The sequence below is a fragment of the Geospiza fortis genome, unplaced genomic scaffold, assembly GCF_000277835.1.
Source record: "Geospiza fortis unplaced genomic scaffold, GeoFor_1.0 scaffold213, whole genome shotgun sequence".
NCBI lineage: Eukaryota > Metazoa > Chordata > Aves > Passeriformes > Thraupidae > Geospiza > Geospiza fortis.
This window is the reverse complement of record NW_005054399.1, coordinates 785,093-807,897: the sequence shown is the minus strand read 5'-3', so window position 1 is coordinate 807,897 and position 22,805 is coordinate 785,093. Positions and strand designations below refer to the sequence as shown.

The 22,805-nt window shown below is 48.8% G+C and overlaps 1 protein-coding gene across 1 annotated transcript in view; it reads left to right on the top strand.

The window, feature by feature from the left end:
• Window positions 1–22,805, top strand: part of CACNA1H (calcium voltage-gated channel subunit alpha1 H) — a gene marked incomplete at its 5' end in the record, with an annotated part of 109,398 nt that overhangs the window by 85,918 nt on the left and 675 nt on the right. The window contains 10 exon segments of the mRNA XM_031061064.1: window positions 2,771–2,922; window positions 5,510–5,619; window positions 6,380–6,513; window positions 7,238–7,308; window positions 11,783–11,861; window positions 13,637–13,758; window positions 15,041–15,346; window positions 18,275–18,458; window positions 21,678–21,844; window positions 22,516–22,796. Of these exon segments, the coding sequence (XP_030916924.1) occupies window positions 2,771–2,922; window positions 5,510–5,619; window positions 6,380–6,513; window positions 7,238–7,308; window positions 11,783–11,861; window positions 13,637–13,758; window positions 15,041–15,346; window positions 18,275–18,458; window positions 21,678–21,844; window positions 22,516–22,796 (1,606 nt within the window).

The window sequence follows — 22,805 nt, the reverse complement described above, 5'->3', positions numbered from 1 at the left end:
GAGAGCCCTGTGGGACCCCTCTGTGCTGCAGGACAGAGCCACCTCTGGGTCTGCTGCTTCCTCCTTGGGTTTGCCTCTCCAGCCCATGGACAGAAGGAGCTCTGATGCTGCCAGGGAACTGAGGAGGCTTTCAGCTCAGTGCCTGACAGTGGAAAATGTCTTCTTGTGATTCTCCTTCTGGAATTAGTTGATGAAACAGAATAAACACCTGATTTTTTGCTGAATGGTGAATAAATCAGACATTTGGGCAGGTGAGGGGTGGTTGAAACCACCTGCAACCTCTTTTCCTTATGTGCTGCCAGCCCGTCCCTGCTCATCTCCTGGAATCCATTAATCAACCATTCATCATTAATAAATAGTCCCTTAATATAACATTTAACTGTTAAGGGTATTCTCAGACCTCCCAAGGAGTTATCTGCACTCCCAAGAAGACGTTTTCCTAAAAATAATTAAAAAAAGAAAAGGACAAGGATGTTGTAATCCTGAAAACACATGAAAGCACATTGTACAGGCTGAAATAAATATTATACTGCAATGTTTTTATTATTATTTTTCAGGCAGGCTGAGCTCAGTAGCACAGACAGCCCCAGCAGTCCAAGATGACTCGTAGGATTAAGGCACATGAAAGCAACAGGAAAAAAAAATGTATTCAAAAACAACTTTGGTTGCTTTCATCTTGTTTTTCCACACCCCTTAGCAGAGCAGCAAAAAAGCCTTGGTGACCCTGGTCAGAAGGAAATGTTTTTCAAATGCCTCCACTGTACTTTTAACTACCAGCAAAAAAAAATGTAGTTGAAAGGGAGCTGCAGATTCTGTTTCCCTTTATCCAATTAATTTTAAGGGTTTGGATTCTGATCTGGCATCAGTTGCACCAAAAAAAAAAAACCAAAAAAACCCCAAAAAACCTCCCACATTTCAAGAGTCTTTCCATCTGAAAGGTATTAGCAGGATGAGAGGAGTGGGAGATGGATTTCAGGAGGGCACTGAGTGCTTCTGAACTGATTTCCCTCCTTGTTGTCAAGGTGAAGCAACTTTTTCTGAGCTCTTCATGCATTAAAAGCTGAATTTGCTGATAGATTTGCAAAATCCCCTCTCTGTGAGGAGCCATCCTGCTCTGACTTGGTGTGACCTCAGTGTCTCTTCCACTTGTGAAATCCACAGTAATGCTGCCTTGGCCTTGTGTAAACCCAGAATATTTACATTGCTGCAGTTTGAAAGGAATTTGAGTGCCCACAGCCATCCCTGTGGTCACACTTTCATTGGAGAGAGACACAGGCAGTAAATGCAGTCCTGGGGTCCAAACACTCTCCTTGGAACGCTCCCAGGAATTTGGTCACCGGCAGAAATTTCCACATTTGAAGAGAAAAAAAGGAGGAATCCCGACCAGAGGCAGAGATATAAAATCCATGTGAATGCTTTTAGATGCAGCCATGCCCTGAGCCCTAGATATATTGTTTAATTACCTATTTTATAAATATAAATGTATATTTCTTTTTCCAGAGGAGCTTGTGCTGGTTGTCCTGGCAGAGCCAAGCGCTTTGTGGCTGTGTCCTGTGTGCTCCCATCCCTCAGGGATGCCCTGCTGCTCTTCCTTTGGCCTTCCAAAGGTCCCAAAAAACCTCCTGGACCTCAGGGCATGTTCTCCTCCCAGCTGGGATATTCCTGGCACCTGCAGGACTGCTGGGAGAGATGAGTGCTGCCCCAGCTCTGCTGGGTTTGAAGCTTTTCCCTTGGCTTTGGGTCCTGTGTCCATCCTGCTCCTCCCCTGCTGCCCATGCCAGGAGATTGTGGGACAGAGGGAAGGACCTGCCTGGCACCAGAGGCTGCTCATCCCAAAAACCCCACCCAGGCTGTGGTGGGAGGCAGAATCATTCAGAAATTATACAGGGATCACACAGGGATCGCTCAGGGATCACACAGGAATATTTCAGGAATCACTCAGGAATTATATAAGAATCTCTCAGGGATCACTCAAGAATTATACAGGGATCACTCAGGGGTCACAGGAATCACTCAGGGATCAACCAGGGATCACTCAGAAATTACCCAAGAATCAGGGATCACTCAGGGATCATGCAGGAATATTTCAGGAATCACTCAGGAATCTCAGGAATTACACAAGAATCACTCAGTGATCGCTCAAGAATCACACAGGGATCACTCAGGGGTCACAGGAATCACTCAGGGATCAACCAGGGATCACTCAGAAATTACCCAAGAATCAGGGATCACTCAGGGATCACGCAGGAATATTTCAGGAATCACTCAGGAATCTCAGGAATTACACAAGAATCAATCAGGGGTCGCTCAAGGATCACACAGGAATGATTCAGGGATCATTCAGGGATAACACAGGAATCCCTCATAAATCACACAGGGATCACTCAAGCATCACTAAGGGATCACTCAGGAATCACACAGAGATCCCACAGGGGTCGCACAGGGATAACACAGGAATCGTTCAGGAATCACTCAGAAATTACACAGGGATCACTCTGGGATCACACAGGAATCATCCATCAGGAATCACTCAGGAATCAGGAATTACTCAGGGATCACTCAGGGATCACTCAGGGATCACACAGGGATCCTTCAGGGATCACACAGGGATAACACAGGAATCACACAGGAATCACTCAGCCTCTCCCCACGGTTTGCCCACCTTTGTTCCCCACCCCGTGTCCAGCTGGGGGTGACCTCCAGGCCCCGTGCTGGTGGCCAGCAGCCCTGCAGCCCCCTTGGCTCATGGCTGTCCCCTGTGTCCCCACAGAAGCCCAGCGCAGGCCCTACTACGCCGACTACTCCCCGGCCAGGAGGTACATCCACAGCCTGTGCACCAGCCACTACCTGGACCTCTTCATCACCTTCATCATCGGCGTCAACGTCATCACCATGTCCATGGAGCACTACAACCAGCCCAAGGTAGGAGCTGCCCCCAGCAGGGCTGCCCTGAGAGGAAATTGGCCATGGGGACATTCCCAGGGATGTTTTAAGTTTTAGATTTTTTAGATTTTTAGATGTTTTAGATTTTATGTTTTGCATGTGTTTGTAATGCTGTAATTCTTTAGTGTGTAACTCTAAACTCTAGTGGAGCACTACAACCAGCCCAAGGTAGGAGCTGCCCCCAGCACAGGTCCCTTAGGAGGAAATTGGCCATGGGGACAGTCCCACTTATGTTTTAGGGTTTTAGATTTTATGTTTTTCATGTATTTGTAATCCTGCTGTTCTTTAGTGTAGAACTCTAAACTAGTGTAGCACTACAACCAGGAGCTGCCCCCAGCAGGGCTGCCCTGAGAGGAAATTGGCCATGGGGACATTCCTAGGGATGTTTTAGGTTTTAGATGTTTTAGATTTTTTAGATTTTTGGATGTTTTAGATTTTATGTTTTCCATGTATTTGTAATGCTGCAGTTCTTTAGTGTGTAACTCTAAATTCCACGTGCAGTGTGAGCTGCTGCCTTCCCATTTTGGGCAGACACAACAATTCCTCTCCAGGCCTGGCGATCAAGGACATCTCACTGCCTCAGGGCCCAGAAATGTAAACAAAAGGGAGTTGGGGGCAACAAACTTGAGGAAAATTACTTCATTACCTGAAGCTCTAATTGGCAGCTTAACCCCCAGTATGCAAATGGCCCAAACTTACAGAAGTGTGAAAACCCCTGACCCATGGTCCATTTTTAGGTGTAGCCTTTGTCTGCCCTAAATGTACCCGAAGGCCCTTCAATAAATAGAAACACTTTTTATCCCCTAATTTTGTCTAGCGTCTGTTTTTAGGTAGCCCCAAAAAGGCACCCCCAGTTTTTGGGGAGCCTCAGCATTCTGATCCAGCTCTGCCATTTGGGAGTCACTGCCTCAGGCAGAAAAACTTCCATTTCCCTGCTTTGGGTAAAAAAAAAAACACCCAGCTAATGGAGAGTGAATTAAGCTTTTACCAGGAAAAGACCAATCTAAATATTTCCTGCCCTGATCCCAAACCTGACTGAGCCTCGCACTGGAAAACAGTCCAGAGTTTTAGAACATTCCATTAACAGATATAAACTCAGAGTTACAGCATGCAGAGTGTTTCTTTTCCTCAATGAATTCTGAATAAACCAAATTTAAAAGTACAATCCTCACTTTTTTAATGTATTATAAAATCATTCTCCCCTCAGAGCACCTCTGACATAAATCAGAGGGGCTGATAGATAAATTTACATCAATTTATACATTTTCCATCTATAAATTTTCCATTTCGTTATCATTTATGAAGCTCTGGCTTCAGCATTTACTTTTCCAGCATTCCATGGTAACCTGCAAATGCCTCCTGGATGCTGAGCCAGAGGGCAACGTGTGTGTGTGTTTTATACCAGGGTAATTCCATGGAAATGTTGTTTATCCAGGTTGGGTTTTATTTACTCTTGGTTTACGTTCACTTAACACAGAGTTGTAAATCCAAATGCAAACGGTCACAAACGATGGCACAAGTCAGGCGCAGGCTTTGGATGGAAGAGGAAATTGTCCTGTGTTTTTTAAGCTGCCATTTTATTTTAGGTACAGGTACAAAAATAGGGATTGTTGCCAACACCTAAGAAACTCCCAGCTCCCATTCCCAAAAAATCAGGGCATGGCCATGCCCTGGTGACCTCACTGTGTGTGGGGTCAGCAAAGCCAGGCATCACACAGAGGGGACAAAAAGAGCTTTCCTGTGCCCTGGGGTTTCCTACAGCCTCCTCTGTCACATTCATTTCCATTTTTGTCCAGTTTGATGCTCACAATTCCCATTTTTTATTGGAAATTCAGAGTTCTACTCTACACTAAACTAAACCTCCCTTCCCTCCCTCCTGTCCCCCAATCCCTCCCCACCCCAGGAGCTGCTCCCCCCACCTCAGCTTGTCTATTTTAAGATTCCCCACAAGATTCCTTTGCTATTGTTGGCCCCCAGCTCCAATGAAATCCATTATAAACACTCATCATGCCCGAGTATAAACACTGTGGATTCCTGACTTCCGAGGGCGGCTCTGAGGACAGTGGGAGCGCTGCACCAAATATGGACACGCTTTGCCCAGCTCTGGAGATGCTCCATTTTTCAACAAGGAAAGGTTTCATCCATCTCCAAGGTTTATTTATTTTCCTCAGCTTTTTAAGCAAAGCCTTTGCCCGCAGGGCTGGGATCAAGAAATGATCCATCGAGGTTTTCCTTCTCCCCAGGGCTGGGCACTTCACACCAAGGAATCTTCAGGAGATGGGGAAGGGGGGAATTTTTTCCTGTCTGGCCCAGGCTGAACAATCTGTGCACTGAGCTTGAACCTGACATTTTTAGCAGAACTAATCTCAGTGCTTTGGAGGGTTTTGTTTGACTCAGGGGCTAAGCCTTTATTTGAGTTCTGCTGGGTGATTTAGTGAGCTCCACGAGCCTTTATGACTTTATTCCTGAAATTTCTGTGCTCCTCTCACCCTGCTCCCTGCCAGTCCCTCCGTGGGGGTCTAGGAAGGGATAACTGGGCTGGCCTAACTGGGATCTGTCTTTCCAGTCCCTGGATGAAGCCCTCAAGTACTGCAACTACGTGTTCACCATCGTCTTTGTGTTCGAGGCACTGCTCAAGCTGGTGGCCTTTGGTTTCCGGAGGTTTTTTAAGGACAGGTGAGAGCATTCTGGACCCCTGTGGGTTTGGGATTCAGGGCTGGACTGGCCCAGTTTCAGAGCCAGATTCTGGGGAGATGCAGCAGCACTGTGGTGACACAAGAAGAGCCCAGGGCTGGCTCTCAGTGGGTGCAAACTTTGTAGTGGTAAGAAATAAAAATCCTGAGAACTGCTGGCGGTGCTTTGCAGGAGGAATTCAGGAAACCTCCCCAAATTCCAGATGCATTTCCCCCCCAGGATTTCCCTTTCCACCGGGCCTGAGCAGCTCAGCTTAGAGGTCAGAAACATTTCCCAGTCAGCTCCCAGTCACTTCCCAGATTCTGTGGCTCAAGGATGTCTGTGCCAGCTGCTCTGAGCTGGTTTTGTATCACCTAAAAATCACAGGCCCAGATGAGAATGAGGAGATGTGTGGGAAATAAATTTGTAGAAAATTTAAAAAACTTAATAGAAAGCGTGTGTAGTATATATTTGTATATAAACTTTGAGATAAGAAATATTGATTTAGAAATATTATAGAATAAGGTAGATATTGTTGAGAGGAAAATAGAAATAAAAATAAGTTTAAAGGATAGTTTTGTAAAAAAAAATTAAATACTTTGTAGAAATAGAAATATAAAAGATATATTGTATTAAAACTCAAGAGAAGTAATTTTAGATAATTAACATAATCCAAGAAAGATGCGTTTGGGATTTGCTGGTGTCTGTCATTAACATAAAATATGTATAATTTGAATTGTGTCTGTCCTTCCTGTCTGTGTAGGTGGAACCAGCTGGACTTGGCCATCGTCCTGCTGTCCATTGTGGGGATCACTCTGGAGGAGATCGAGATGAACGCTGCCCTTCCCATCAACCCCACCATCATCCGCATCATGAGAGTGCTCAGGATAGCCAGAGGTGGGTTCTGCTCTGGGCTCTCCAGGAAATCCTTGGGATGTTTGTCCTTCCAGCCCTGCTGGTTTAATCCCCAGTGGGGAAATGGAATGGCAGCTCAGAGGCCAGCTGGGGGTTCCATGGGGTTTTCCATCTGGGGTTGGGTTCTCATTCCAGCCTGGGATCACTGAGCTTTTATCCAGGTCCAGAGCAGGGTGGGGAGTGATGGCAATTAGGGCTTGGGAAGATGCTCTTCACTGCTGAGGTGCCTCTCATTTTCCTGCCTGGGCACGTTGGGATTCTTGTAGGTTTTTGTCCATTTTCATATAATTCCAGGATGGTTTGGGTTGGGAGGGACCTTAAAGCCCATCCCATCCCACCCCTGCCATGGCAGGGACACCTTCCACCACCCCAGCCTGGCCTGGGACGCTTCCAGGGATCCAGGGACAGCCCCAGATTCTCTAGGAATTCCATCCCAGTCCCTCCCCACCCTCACAGGGAGGAATTCCTTCCCAAAATCCCAGAACCCTCTGGCAGTGGGAATGCATTCCCCTGGGACTGACAGGGGCATGTTCAGCCCTGCTGGGATCAGGGAGATCCTGGTTTTCAGCAGAGAACTCCCCACGTGTCCAAACAGCAGTACAGGAGATTTAAACCCTCCCTGCATGACCTGAACCTCAATTTCCCTCCTGGATTTTCCCTGCAATTCCCCCCAGCCCTGCTGAGCAGGATTTGCTCCTCATTTCAGTGCTGAAACTGCTGAAAATGGCCACGGGCATGAGAGCTCTGCTGGACACGGTGGTGCAAGCCCTGCCCCAGGTAAGCCCCCAAAATTCCTGCATGCCCAGGGTGCTCCCCTTGGGGACAGAACTGCAATTGGGGCCTGGGGACAGCTCTGGGTTTGGTGGCCTCCAGAAGCCACCTGGGGAAGGTCTCACCTTTCTCCAGGCCTTGGGAGTGAAGTTTTTTGTGGCTCATCCTTGAGTGTGTTTGATGGGAGAAGCAAAATGATGTGAAAAAAGCTCCCAGAGAGCAAATTCCTGTAGGCAGAGCTTGTACAAACCCCAGATCTCACTGGCAAGTTTGGGAAACACCAGGAGGGACAAAGGACCTTGGAGAAAGCACTGGGAGCTCCCAGCTCAGGAGTTTAATTTGGGAGGCAGGAACAGCCACAGTTATTGACAGAGGGGCTGCAGCCTTGGAAAGGCAAACTGGGGAGATGCTGCTGAGAGTTAAAATCTTGATTTGGGGTCACCAATGACCAAATTCTCCTGAGCTGCAAGAGAAACAGCAACACTTCCAGACTCAGGGAATTTGATAGGATCCTGCAAGTGTTCGCTCCCTGGGGACCCCCTTTTTATGGATCTGAGAAAAGGAGAGAAAGAAACTTTTTGCTGGCTTTCAGTCCTCCATCAGAATTCCAAGGTGTTTGGGGGTTTTTTAAATGTTATCCGTTTTAAGGTGTGTTCTGCTCGTTTGTGGGTGTGCTGGTGTGAGCTCTGATCGTCCAGTGTTGGAATTAACTCAGATTAACCCTGCCCATCCCAATTCCCAGGAGCAGCCAAGGGCAGACCCCACATGGGTGGGAGTCTCTTCCAGATGATGAGTGGCCACAAGAGAACAGCAGAAAACATGGAATTACCCAAAACCACCCCTGGGACTCAGTTCCTAAGTGCAAAGCAACCCACAATCTATTCCAGGAGAGCTGGAAAATGGGGGATTTGTTTTCCTTGCAAAGACCCCTTTGCTTTGATCTTCATCATTGCCATGAACATATTTCTAATCCCAGCATTTGCCCTTTGGCATCCAGATTTCCTTAAGGACTTGGGCTGAGGCTAAGGCAGGGATTTACCAACCTGACCCCTGGGCTGGCATTTCAAGAAATCCTTGGATTTGTGTCTGGTTTTCAGTTTACAAAGCATTGTCACCACTGCCCATATTTTCTCTCCCTCCTTGTTTTCTGTCCCACCCCCCCAAACAATAGGGTGGCTCCTGGCCAGGGTTTTGGGTTCCTTGGGGTGTTCCTGCAGTTTGCATTCCCAGCTTCCCAGCAGGGTCTCTTGCAAGGGAAAAAACCCCAGGGATACTCCAAGCAGATCTCGTGCAGATAAAAAAATGCCACTTTGGTCTCCAGTGAAGCTCAGAAAATGAGAAGGGAATTTTAAGAAGAGCTCTCTGACAACCATCACTCTTCATAAAGCTGCAGCTTTCATTTCCAAGGCAGGGCATGAGTTCCTACCCTAATTAAATTAGCATCCTAAAACCACAGCTGGAAAATCCTCATAGAATGTGGTTTCTAAGTGACAAAAAAAAAGCTAATTTAATGTTTATTCATTCAGGTTTGGGGGGAAATTCTTTGTCTGGTGTGTGGAGAATGCCCATTTATGGGCTGACGATGACAAGGAGCTGTCACTGCATTTCTGGGGGGTGATTTTCATCAGCTTTGGATTTGGTTTTTATTCAGCAATTTGAGTAACACTTGGAGAACCAATTATCCCCAAATTTGGAGGAATGTAGCATTTTGATCCAGGACTGTCACAGGATTAATCTTCCTCTTTTGGGATTTCAGGCTGAGCTTGAGCTGCTCTTTTCAAAGTGTCCCTGCCCTGCTCCCTGTGTGGTGACCTCTGCCTGCCAGGTCAAAGACCTTCTCCTCCACCTGATCCGTGGGGAAAAAGGAGATTGAGAAGAGAAAAAAAATGAGGAGAGGCCACAGAGACAGAAAGAATGGTCAGGGAATGATCTAAGATTCTCTGCCCACCTTCTCCATGTCCTCCCAGTCCCTGGTTCTTGTTTTAAGGATTCAGTGTTAGGGAATCAGCCATCCCCTGTTGATGGAATACATCCATGTTTACTCTTCCTACTAAAAAAAATTAATCTGGTGAGTTTAGACCGAATTAGCAAGGTTTGGTTTTCCACTGGATGTAATTTTGCTTTTTTCTCATAGCACTTCTCCTTTATGGAGCAATGGTAGATAAAATAATCTCCTGCAGTCTGGAGAACAGCAGAGCAGTGAATTCCTTTAATCTCTTGGTGTGGAGCAGCTTTTCAAGACCTGCTTCAAGTGTTTTCCTCTTCTTTCTGAGCTCCTGCTCGTTAAGGCTCCATAATGAATTACACCACTCATCCCTCACTGATCATTTCCTTGCTCCTAAGTCTGGTGGCTGCTGGGTTTGGAAGCAAGGGCTGCTCTCTTAGGCTCCTGTTTGATGGTTTTCCTTTAGTTCTTTTCCCATTCCCAGCTTTCCAAAGTCCCTTTTTGTATCAGATTTGGGATATTTTCCAAAGTCCCTTCCTGTATCAGATCTGGGTTCAAATGCTCCTGGTGGAAGCAAATCCCAGCAGTCACTGCTGAGCTGCCTCTGCTCTTCCTGGTGGGGAGCACAACTGGAGTCCAGCCCAATCCCACCCTCCAACAGCAATAAGATGTGGAACTTCCCTATCAGAAGTTCTGGGTTGTTTTCCCTTCTCTGGTCTCACTTGATCCATGGATGGCGCATAAATTCCCTGTACAAGAGACTCCTCTGTCTTCAACAGCTTGGAACTGCCCCCACAGGGACTCCTTTTCCTTTTCCTTTTCCTTTTCCTTTTCCTCTCCCCTTCCCTTTCCCTCTTCCTCTTCTTTCTCCTCCTTCTCCTTCTCCTTCTCCTTCTCCTTCTCCTTCTCCTTCTCCTTCTCTCCCTTCCCCATTCCCTCTTCCCTCTCCTCTTTGTGGAAATCCAGATAACACCTTTTACACATCACCTGGTAATAACTCCCACATTACCCTTAATTGTTTGGGATTCCATCAATGCCCTGAGTTTCCAGGCTGATTTTTCAGGCACCAAAGCACTCAGGCTGCTTAGAGCAAAACCCAGCACCCTCTTCTGTTGCCTCAACCTCGAAAGTTTGTTTATCCCTTTCATTTTAATTCCCTGTAATTATTTGCTCATTTGCCTCCCCAGCAGTGTGTGGGGGGTGCTTGTGCTTGTGCCTGCTCGTTTCTAATGGCTCCCAAACCATCAGTGGTCCAGCAGACAGGAGCAGCAAAAGCTATTCCAGAAGGCAGCAGAGGCAGATGAAATAACCCAGCCCAGCCATCCACATCCCTGTTTTGTCTTTATTATTCCCTGGAGGATTGTAATAATGTTAGGGAAATTGCAGAGCCAGTTTAGGCTTTATAGCAATTACAGCCTGCACTGGGTGATTGGACTATTCCCATTTCTTTAATATAAAAAATCCCCTCTTTCATCAGCAAGAGCTGTGTTAATTTTATAACGACAGATATCACACTGATAAACTTTCTGATTAAATTAAGCACAGTACAAACAACCAAAAGATCTGTGGCTGTGCCACTTCAGAGAAGACAACTCTCCCAAAGTCAGAGTTCACTAAAATGCACCTCAGAGATCAGGAATCCCTGGGCCTGACTGCCTGGGTCACCCCCTAGCTCCTTGTTTTTCAGGGATGAAATCCTGCTGGTGGTGCAGAGAACTCACTTTGTCTCAGGTGGGAGCTGCTAACAGAGAGATTAAAGTGGCAGCAGAGATAAATGGGAGCAGGTGGGAGCAGGTCAGGTCACTCTGCCCTTCATGTTCTCTGCCTGAATCACCAAAAATCTGCTCCAGGAGACGTTTTTGAGGCTTGGATTCTGTGCTGGGATGAGATCCAGCACGGAGGGCTGTGATGCTGGTGGTGTGAAGAGCTTTTGAGCTGTTTTCCTGTCACTTGTCACCCCCTTCAGCTGCCCTGGGGACTTGGAACACCTCCAGCAGCACCTGGAGCTGCCAGTGCTGGTGTTTGGGATCAGGATCTCCCTGTGGGACACAGAAAGCTGAAATCTGGGAAGCTCTTGTTTAGAAGGGCCTGCAAAGGAAAAGGCTCGGGGAGTTCTCCTCTCCCTGGAGCACTGCAAGCCCTCCATGCCTGTGAAACCTGTGGAAAGCAGCTCCTCTCCTGGCTTGCTGCTGTCTCAGAGTCCCAGGAAAGGAAAGGGCCCCAAACCAAACCCAGAGCCCAGGTCCCAAAGCAGGCCTGCCCCACAGACTGCCCTGGGGTGGCCAAATTCCAGAGAGCAGGGTGATGGAGAAGCTGCTGCTTTCCCCAAGGGCATTTCTGCTCCTTTCCTCACACAAAAACCTCCCTGGGCCCCTTGAAGCAGAACTCAGAGAGGGACCAGGCTGCTGGTCCTAGCGGAAATCTGATTTTCCTCTGGCCCCCCATCCCTGCTGTGCTTGTGTTGAAAATATGATGGAGTGATTTCATTCATGACCGCGACTTGCCTGACCCTTGTTCTGCTTTCTCCTTGTGTAGGTAGGGAACCTTGGCCTACTTTTTATGCTCCTGTTTTTTATCTATGCTGCCCTGGGAGTGGAATTGTTTGGCAAGTTGGGTGAGTAATGGGCCCCAGGCCGCTGGCTCCATCCGGTTGGTGTTTATTTGCTATCTGCCTGCTTCCTTTTCTCCCTCTCTCTCTCATTCTTGGGCCTTCCTTAGCTTCACACTCATGTTCTGGAAGATGGAAGTTTTCTCTTGATCTCAGGGTCACAGCTGACACACGAGGATGTAACACAGAACCTTTCTGACACACACACACACATTCAGGGCCAACGCCAGCCTTGGCTGGAGAGGAACTCTTTGCTTTTTAAATATCATTGCCCAGCATGGATTTGTTCAAGTTTGCTACTGGAGACAGAGCACGAGTCTGCAGAGCTGGAGGGGGGTCAGATTCCTGCCGGAGAGATGCCACCATAAACATGGCCCTGCTCACAGCTTCCCCCACAGCCCATCAGTTCTCTGCACTTGGCTGCCGCTGCTCCTGCAGCTCCCAGGGCTCCTCTGTCCCCCGTCCTCAGCATCACCTTCCCCTCTCTCCGTCAATCAGGAGGCATCCAGGGCTTCCTGCTTGTCCAGCATTAATTAATCCTCCACTCTGAGGAGACTGCAGCTGCTCAGGAATGTGCCCATCACTAAAATCAGAGCAAACCCCAGCCTTGCCCGGCCTGGAAAATGCTGTTGGAGGGAGCTGTGTCTGCATCCTCAACATTTCCATCCCAATTAGAGCTCCAGGAGCACCAGAAGGGCCCTTCCTGAGCAGAGTTTATGGCTGTCATTAATCCCCTTTATGAGCCCAGCCCTCTGCTCAGATTACAAGTGCCTGAGAGCAGAATAATTCTTTCAACCAAAACCAAATTATTTTTCAGTCTCTCACAAATTCCGGGGAAGGAATTAGTTCTGCACCCACCCTGAGTGAGACAGTGTGGGTTTATATTCCACCCCTGGAGTTATGGGTGTATTTGTTCAGTCACAGGGGTGAAAAATGGTTCTTGTGGTGTTTCCACACACACCTGGGCAGTGCCAGCCCAGGGAACCCCACTGGGGCAGGACTCTGCTTCCCAGCCCAATTTAATGGGAATATTCCTTCCTTTTTCCTGATCAGTCCGTGCCAGCCACAAGAACCATCAGCCCTCTCTCCCCCAGGACTGGTCATTTGTGGGTTTTTCTTGGAATTTTTTTTTTGTTTTTCCTTCCAATTTACCTCAGAATAATTACCTAAGACTGAAATGCCCAACCAAGAGCCATTGCTGCCCGTCCTAATGGATATTTAACGAGGCTGTGTTTTATGGGAAGATGGATATTTCATATGTTCAATTTGCATTCATTAGGCTATTAATTCTCAGGGGGAAAATGTCAAATTGCTCCACTTTATCTCAGTGAAAATATCCCTCGTGGTGGATGTAAAAAATCATCAAGGCGAGGGCGCAATCAACAGGAAAACAGACAAAGGAGGCTGTAGAGCAGGAGTAGAGAAAATCACAGAAATCAGAAGGAATGGTTTGGCTTGAAAAGGACTTTAAAGCCCATCCAGTGCCACCCCTTGCCATGGGCAGGGGCACCTTCCACTAGCCCAGCTTGCTCCAAACCCTGTCCAACGTGGCCTTGAATGTTTCCAGGGATGGGAATTCCACCCCCACCATTTCCACGCCTCCTGCCGTCCTGTGCCAAGGCTCTCCAGCTGAAAACACCTTTCCCCCTGTCCCTCCTGCTCCTCCTGAGCAGGATGTCACCACGCCCTGGTGCCATGAATCCATGGGACGTGGCTCTGGGGGCTGCTGTAGGTACTCCAGCATGGCTTGGCTGATGTGCTGCTCCTTCCCTGCCCCACAGATTGCAGTGAGGAGAACCCCTGTGAGGGCCTGAGCCGCCACGCCACCTTCACCAACTTCGGCATGGCCTTCCTCACCCTCTTCAGGGTGTCCACGGGGGACAACTGGAACGGGATCATGAAGGTGTGTGCAATCTCTGGGGGCTTCCTCCTCTCTGGAGGTACAGTTTTCAAATGGATTTAGGCAACTCTTGGGTGCAAGCAAAAATGTTTCCTCTTAAAACATCAGAATGGGACTTCCTATTAGAAAAGCCAGGTGTGTTCTCAAGATTTGTCCTAAGTCTCACCCAACCTGATGCTTTGTTCCTGGATGTAATTTTGAAGGAAAATGATGCCAGGTTTTTGACTGGGAGGAGTAACCATGTGCTCTGGGTGCTGTGCCTTTGGGATGTGTCACAGAGTCACAGGATCATGGAATGCTTTGGGCTGGAAGGGACCTTAAAGCTCATCCAGTGCCACCCCCTGCCATGGGCAGCGACACCTTCCTTGCTCCATGCTCTGTCCAACCTGACCTGAAACACTCCAGGAGATGAGAAATCCAAAACTTTTGGGCAAACCATTCCCCTCTTTGTGGGTGCTGTAATCCATGACCCCCGTATTTCCTCTTACCTGTTGCAGTTGTACTCACTTTGTGTTCTTTTGGTGTTTTGAGACAAACTTTAAGGAATTTAGAGATTTTAGAGGAGCTAAGATTTTAGTTAGAGATAAGCTTTATTGGAGTTAATTAAAATAAGTGGGTAGGCCTTGATGAAGTTAAGAGTTAGTAGTTAACTAATAATTGATTGCTTGTCAACACAATGTTTGGTTAGCTGGGTTTATAATGAAGAATATAGAAACTGATAAATAGATTTTAAGAACATAAGACAATTCTAGGCCTCCTCTGTTCTGAAACCAATTGAAGACAGGGAATGGGAGTCCTACCAATGGGTTCCTTTGTCAAATTTGCATTAAAAACGTAGAAAGGTCAGAACGAGGAAGACTTCGTTTACTTCCTCATTTTGGGACCCCTCCCCATGAAAGGGACCACCAACCCATTTCAAAGAACAAACTGCACATGCTTAATGGCATCTGAACTAATTACCATATGAATGGAATGGGATGCACCAAAGTTATGAATATGCATTTGTATTTTGGGTATTCAATACTTGTATAGATAAAAGGATTCTAGAATCACCTGTAAATTAATACTTAAATCGATAAAAGGACTCTGTAATCACCTGTAAATTGTGGTATTTGGGAGCTGTCCTGCACGCTGTGCGATTTCTAACTTTAAACTGTTAGAGAGTTTTTGTCCATCGCAGTTGGATATCAGCACTAGATCAATATCCGTATTTTTGATAAATGAGTTTCTGCCCTGGAGCCCCAGCAGAGGGTCTCCAATGGCTGCCCTGTGTCCCCTGGTGCAGGACACGCTGCGGGAGTGCACGCGGGAGGACAAGCACTGCCTCAGCTACCTGCCCGTCATCTCCCCCGTCTACTTCGTCACCTTCGTCCTCATCGCCCAGTTTGTCCTGGTCAACGTGGTGGTGGCAGTGCTGATGAAGCACCTGGAGGAGAGCAACAAGGAGGCCAAGGAGGACGCTGAGATGGACGCTGAGATCGAGCTGGAGATGTCCAGAGGAACCGGCGGGAGCAGGAGTGGGGCCGTGGCTGGGGAGAGCCGGGCGCTGCACGGGAACCTGGAGAACCCCAAGGGGAAGCACCAAGGCCTGGTGAGAGCTGGGCTGGGGAGGGCATGGATCCCACCAGCCTGACCAGCAGATCCCACACAGAGCCAGAGGGACAGGACTCTAGGAGCTGTCCCAGCCCCTACCCAGGGACGTCACCACCACCCCATGTCCTGAGGCAGCTCCCAGGGCTCCTGGAGGTGGAAGGTGCTGGAAACGTTATCCTGGCCATTATTACAGAGAGAGTTCAAAGTCCACCTCCCCACTTCATTCTCAGGTTGTGGATTTAAAGTTCAGAGCCATAAAAGCCACATAAAAGTCCCTGTCCTGCTGTCCCAGCCAGTCCTTGTCATTTTTCAGAGCAGCAGGACCAATGAGCAATCCCAAAAATCCTGGGAGTGCTGGCACTGGGAGCCCTGGCACCTGCAGCATGGGATGGGATAAATTCCCTTCACAGGTTCTGTTTAATCCCACTTTGGGATTTCCAGAGGATCCTCCAGCAATTCAGTGCTGCTGCAAACCTGCAGCTCCCCAAGGCTCTGCTTAGGACATGGAGAACTTGGGAATTATCAGAGCCCCTCAGCAAGGAGCTGCTTTCTAACTTGTTGATTTTTGGAGGTCCCTGGGTTGATTTTTGGAGGTTCCTGGGTGGATTTTTGGGACACTGCCTGCTCTCTGATCCCTGCCAGCCTTCCAGGAAAACAATCAGAAGTGCAGGGAGGAGGGAGGGTGTGAGATAATTGTCTCACCCCATGTCAGCAGCCTGTGATTAAGAGTGAACATGGAACTGCTTTGTCACCACGATCACAAATAAATCTACCGCGAAATCAGTGGGGGCTTGGAGATTAAATTACATTAAATTAGATTTTTGTGAAATCTATCAGGCTCCATTAGGGCGAGGAGAAAGATTTGGTTACACAGGGATGGGGAATTGGCTGTTTGAATGTTGCTCCTGACAAACAGTCCTGCAGGGAAATGCACAGGTCGCTTTTCTAATTGAGGGAAGAGAGGGCACCTCCCTTCACACAGGCTGCGAGTGCAAACACTTCATTCTCCTTGGGCTTTCCTCATCTTCCAATACTCCCAAGCACATCAGAGCCTCCTTTTAACCCTGGAGGTGATGAGGGGGAGAAGTGTCCCCTTCATCCTTCTACCTTGTCCTGCCACCACCCCACAAAAGCCCAGGCCACCAGGCTGGGGTGGCTGATGTCCCACCCGTCGTGGTGCTGTGCTTTGGGGCTGTGTCTGAGCTGTCCCTTCACAACCACAACCTTCCCAGCCTCTGTCCTTTCCACAGAGCAATCAGCCCTGTGTGGGACAGGAGTGAAATCCTCTTTTTAGCCTTTAAATTGTGCATTTGGCGTGACTTCAAGTGTTAAACCCAGAGCTGCAGGCAGAGCTTTTGTTTGTGGAGAAAACAGGGTCAGGTTTGATTTTATTGTTATTGCAAGAACTTGTTTGTGATACTGAGGAAACTGAGGCAGGGAGGGATCAACACCTCAGGCTTCCAGCAATCCCCAGAGCTGGGGATTCAGGGGATGCTCCAGGGACATTCCCAGCAAACCAGAAGGGCTTCAACCCCCTCTGCTCCCAGTCACCCCCCATGTCCCATCCCAATTTCCAGGGTATGGGATCAGGCTCTGGAGTGCAGCAGGTGTTTCCCAGCAAGGAAGAGGAGCAGCAGTGATGCCTCCAAACCATCCTCACTGTCCAGAGCAGCTCTCCAACAAATTTCCCATCCATGGTTCATATTTCAAGCCCTTACTTCATTTGAAATTTACCCACGTCCCTAATTCAGTCAGCTCTCAACAGCTGAACCTTTAAAAATTGAAGTGGCTGATGTCAATAAGGGCTTTCTGTTCATCTGTTCCAGCCACAGCCAAGCTGAGCTTTAGGAGCCAAATCCTGAGATCCTCCTGTTCAGGTGCTGAGACCTTTTGTTCTCCTTGTGGCTCAGGGCTGAGCAGGAGCCCCTGGCTGCCCCCAGCCCAGGTGAGGCTGTGCTGGTGGGGCTGATGAGCTGGGATGGCCAAGGACCAGCTGGCACTGGCTGCTGAGGCTTCCATCCATCAGCTGAGAGCCCTGGGTGGCTGCTGGGCACAGCCACAGCTGGCAGAGCTGGATGCCAAGGAGCTGTAAATACCTGCTGCTCCCCCCTTCCCAGCCAAGCTCCACAGGGTAAAAGCATGGAGTAATTCATCTTGGGGCGTGCGCCTTCAGGGAGCTGAGCAAAGACATTTCTAAGCCAGAAATACAAGTTAAAAACCAGATTTAACCAGATCCTTGGTGAGCTCCAAACCTGAGGGATCTCAGGGACAGGTTTTGCTGGCAGAGCAAAGCAAAATACATTTAATTTAAGACATGCAGCTGGGAAAATGTTTTCAATCAGTCACTGGGAGGCTGATGTGAAGGGAGAACCAGAGGGATTCACTGTGTTTGAGATAAAAGGGGAAACTGGGAGGGGATTGTGTCCAGCCAAGACAAGGGAAGAGATGAGAATCTTGACTCCATGTTTCAGAAGGCTGATTTATTATTTCATTATATATATTATAGTAAAAGAAAATGATATATTAAAACTATACTAAAAGAATAGAAGAAGGATTTCATCAGAAGGCTTGAAAGGAAAGGAATGATAATAAAATCTTGTGACTGGCCAGAGAGTCTGAGACAGCTGGACTGTGATTGGCCATTAATTAAAAACAACCACCTGAGACCAATCACAGATGCACCTGTTGCATTCCACAGCAGCAGATAATCATTGTTTACATTTCCTTTCTGAGGCCTCTCAGCTTCTCAGGAGAAAAATCCTAATGAAAGGATGTTTCACAAAATACATCCATGACAAGAAATCATTCTTACCTTCTCGCAGACTTCTCCCAGGACGACGCCTGGGAAAGCTGTGCCTCTCTCTGTGGCCAGGGAGCTGCTGCTGCCACGAGGGTGATGCCACCTCTATCTCCTGTTGCTCTGCAGGGCAGTGCAGCCTCGCTGAGGGCCCAGGACTCCCAGAACCTGCTGACAGTCAGGAAGATCTCCGTGTCCCGGATGCATTCCCTGCCCAACGACAGCTACATGTTCCGGCCCGTCACCCCGGCCACGGCGCCCCTGCCCCTGCACGAGGTGCAGATGGAAACCTACCCCTGCAAAGCCCAGAGAGGTACCACCCTCACAGATTCCTCTGCCCTGGGGCAAAGGTTTTGGGTTCCTCACCACAAGAAGGAGGTGGAAGGGCTGGAGCATATCCAGGGAAGGGGATGCAGCTTGGAGGGCTCAGACTGGAGCTCAGGGGGAAACTTCTCATTCTCCACAAATCCCTGACAGGATGGGGTAGGGTTGGGCTCTGCTCTCAGGGAATAGGGCCAGGATGAAAGGAAACAGCCCCAAGTTCTGCCGGGGGAGGTTTGGATTGGATATCAGAGAAAATTTCTTCACTGGAAGGGTGTTCAAGCATCAGAACAGGCTCCCAGGGCAGTGGTGGGGTCATCATCCCTGGGAGTGTTTAAAAAACCTTTGGATCTGGCATTGGGGACTTGATTTAGCACCGGCCTTGGCAGTGCTGGATTAATGCTTGGAATCCATGGTCTTTTCCAATCTTTACAACTCCATGGTTACACCCACAGGGGGTTCAGTGGGGACCAACCAAGCCAAGCATGGCCTGAGCAGGGCTCACTCCTGTGTGGTTGCAGCAGCACCACAGTGCTTCCCCACATCCTGCAAAACTCCACGTTGCCATCACCTCCCCAGCAGCAAGCTCAGGTGTTTGGGGAGAAGCAAAGCTCCGAGGCACAGGTACAGGATTTTAGCTGAGGGGAAGGGAGCTGTGCATTCCCTCTGACTCCTGCCTGCGGATCAATAGCATCCCCAGGAATAAAAGCCAGAGTTGGGATTGCTTCCAGCACAATTCCTCGTGTTTCAGGCAGGCTGCAGCCTCAGGGCAGTGCCTTTCAGCAGCACACGTGGAGTTCAGAGCTGCAGGAGTTTCTTTGGCAGCAGAAAGATCAGAAACCACTCTCTGGTTCTTCCTGAGCCCAGCCTTGTATGTCATGAATGACATACAATGAATGTCATGGAGAGACCGCAAAATCCAGGAATCACAGAGCCTTTGAGGGGGCATTCATCCTCTGCATCCCAGCACATTTCCCTGAAAATGCATTTCTGTCTCATACCGAGCTGCTTTGAAGGGGAAATTGTTGGAATTTTGGGTGTTGAGAATTTTAGATTTTTTATGTTGATAGATTTTGATTTTTAAGAGAGTATTGTATTTAATTTGAAGTTGTAGAGAAAGTTTTTTTAATTAAATGATGGAATTGAGATTATGAGTGTGTACTTTGATTAGAAATGTGTAATATTATGTAGTGGAAAATTTAGGGTTTAAGGTTTTAAAATATAGTGATATATGTAAAGTAAAATAGAGGGTTTAGGGTGGAGGTTGGGGGTTTTTAAATTTTTTTATGGGTTTGGGTAGTATTCTATAATTGGATAGAAAAGTTTATATTGTGGGATATGAGGGATTCATTATTAGGTTAAAAGCAAAAATACAACAGGAAATTGATCTGAAACACATCTGTGCCTCCCTAAAAGCACACGTGCTCCTGGAGGGGCTCCCAAGAACTTTTCCCAGCCTGGTTCCCTTTGATCCAGCGTGGTTTGAAAAGCCAGAACTGCCCAGTGGGTTTGCACACCCTGATTTGCTCTGATTTCCTTGGGAGAAGGAACTCTGTGTTTGTTCAGACTCTCTGGGAGCCAGGTCATGTTCTCTGCTCAGTGTTTATTATTATTTCACCTGCAAATTCCTGGTGAAGGAAAGAAAACAGAGGTTGAGTTTCACAGGCAGCCTCCTGGGGCTGCTTTTCATCCCTGGAGTGGCTGTAAAGGAGGATTTATATCCATATAAAACTGCTGGGGCGTTGGCAGGGGTGGGTAGAGCCCACCAAGGATTCTCTGATGTTTCCTGAATTCCTCAATTTCTCTCCAAGAGCACTGGAGGGATGGATATGATGGATATGACTTTTTACCTGGTGGTAAAACCAACAGCACCCCGAGCTGTCCTGCTCCTGAGCTGCCCAAACTCTGCTTCAGGTCACAGATGCAGAAATTATATCCAAATAAAAATCAGCCCATGGAGACTCCCATGAGTGTTCTCATGGGCTTCAGGATGTCCGATCTCCTCCACTGACCACACAGTGAAAATCCTGTGGGATGAGCAGATCTCAGGATATTTTGGTTTTAGATGCAGTTTGCTGATTTCCTAGAAAAACAAGAGAAAAAAATATCCAGCTCCAGAGATCTTCAGTGCTCCTGAGCATCCAGTTTGGAGGGGGTTTGTGTTTCCTATGTGAGAGCTCGATGGAAAGTGTCCAACAGGAGGAAATTCCAGCTGAGGACAGGGAGTAGAGCATTGGGTCTGGATTTTATGACCATGTTTGTGACAGACTTTATGCCAGAGTTTTTCTGCATCATAAAAAGCACTTTAAAAAGCCTGGAATAGCACATGAACAGCACAGGCTCAGCCTGAAACTCTGGGTCTAAGAGAGCCCAAAAAAAACCTGGGGAGAAGCGAGGTGGGGGTGGGAATTCCTTCTGTGGTGTTCTGGAGGAAAGCTCCAAAAGAAAAATTATTAAACACTCACTTTTCTTTGTCCCCACCAACAAATCTGTCTGTGAAATGCAACTGTGATGTGTCTGGATGGCTTTTGTCAGGGGTTCAAGTTCCCTGACCCCTGGGTGAGATCTCTTGGAGTGATGGATAAGGGTGTTTGTAACACGGAGCTGGGCAGCACTGCAGGAACAGACGTTGGGTTTCAAACTAATGAGGACAATAAATCCTGCAGCCAAAAACCAGAGAAGATCTTTCAAACAACTCCCAAGTGCAGTAAAGCAGCACCACGGATGGGCTGGGGAGGAGGGATGGCCTTCAGACCCAGCCTGGGAGGCTTTGGGAAGAGAGAGATTCCAGCCTGTCCATGGCTCAGGGATGTCAGAGCATTTGGAGCAGCTCCTGGTGGGACCACACTGAGCTGAGCTGAACCTTGGGGACAGCCCCTGGTGGTGGCTGGGATGGGCTGGGTGGGAGAACTGCCCTGGGCCTGCAGAAGTTGTAGAATATCTTGAGTTAGAAGGGTCCCACAAGGATCAGAGCCCTGCACAGACACCCCAACATCTGTGAGCTCCCTGCCGTCCCTGCTGAGCTTCAAAGCAGCAGACAGGACGAGGGACAAGGTTTTTAATCCAAGGTTTATGCCGAGGTTCGGCATTTCACCCAGGCCCACCAGGTTTTTCCTTCTCCCTCCTGTGTTCACTCCCCTCTTGAAGCTTCTGCCTCAAACCTTGAGAGCCCCTGTGCCCAGCAGTGACTGCTCCCTCTGTCCTGCCCTAGGATCCATCAGCTCCACCCGCTCGCAGCCCGTGGGGGGCAGCTCCTCGCTGAGGGTGCCCGCGGAGGCCGCGCGCTGCCCCGGGCAGGACGGGCGGCACCGCTGGAAGGGGCTGGGCCCCCACGGCAGCCCCCGCTCTCCTGCTCTCAGCAAGCTGCTCTGCAGACAGGTGAGGGGCCAGCAGCACACAGAGGTAACTCCTGCTTTGTCACCTGGTTCCTTCCCTTCTTCCCCAGTCCTCTCTCGCGTTTCTTTGCTTGGAGCTAAAGTGGAATTCCTGTTTCAGAATTAAACGTGCCATAAATTTTAATGTATTCCCAGCAAATGTGGGAAGGCCCTTTTTTTTCCCTGCTTCCATCTTCATGGCTGTGCTGTTCGGGAAATAAGAGCTAAAGTATGGGGAGAAGGTGCCCAATCTCCACTTGGGAGAGCCCTCCATCATGATGGGTTGTGCTGGCTCAGGATTTGGGGCTGGAGCAAGACCAAGGTCCAGCAGATGCCAGCCCTGAACATGAAGCCTCCTGAAGTTTATCCTCTTGTACAGGAGGGTCTGACAGGACTGGCAGGATGGGGCAGGGATGAGGTGGGCTGTGTTAGACTCACAAACCCTTTGCCTCCTGCCACGGGCTCCCCATCCCTGCGAGTGTCCCAGGCCAGCTCGGATGGGGCTTGGAGCAACCTGGACTGGTGCAAGGTGCCCGTGGCAGGATGTGGAAGGAGATGAGCTTTAAGACCCCTTCCAACACAATGTGGTTCTATAATTCTGTGTCCATCACTGGAGGTACTGCTGCCCAGCACATCCCCAGGCGCTCACCTCACTTCTCTCCCCTCCTCTTCCAGGAGGCTGTTCGGACAGACTCGGTAGACGGACAGACTCCAGAGCACAAAGACAGCCAGCAAGCAGAGCCTGGAGAGCCCCAACCATCAGCAAAGCAGTCCCAGAGCACCCTCACCCCCAGCCCTCTCCATTCCCCCCTCCCAGCCACCCCTCCACGCTCCCCACCATCCTCCCCACATCGGCCCCTGGGCCCCCTGGCACGGAAGCACACGTGTGGCCAGCACGGCGTTCCCAGCCGGCCACCCAGCCCCAGCAGCCCCCCCGGCCCCCGGAGGGGCCCCCGGCAGGGCCC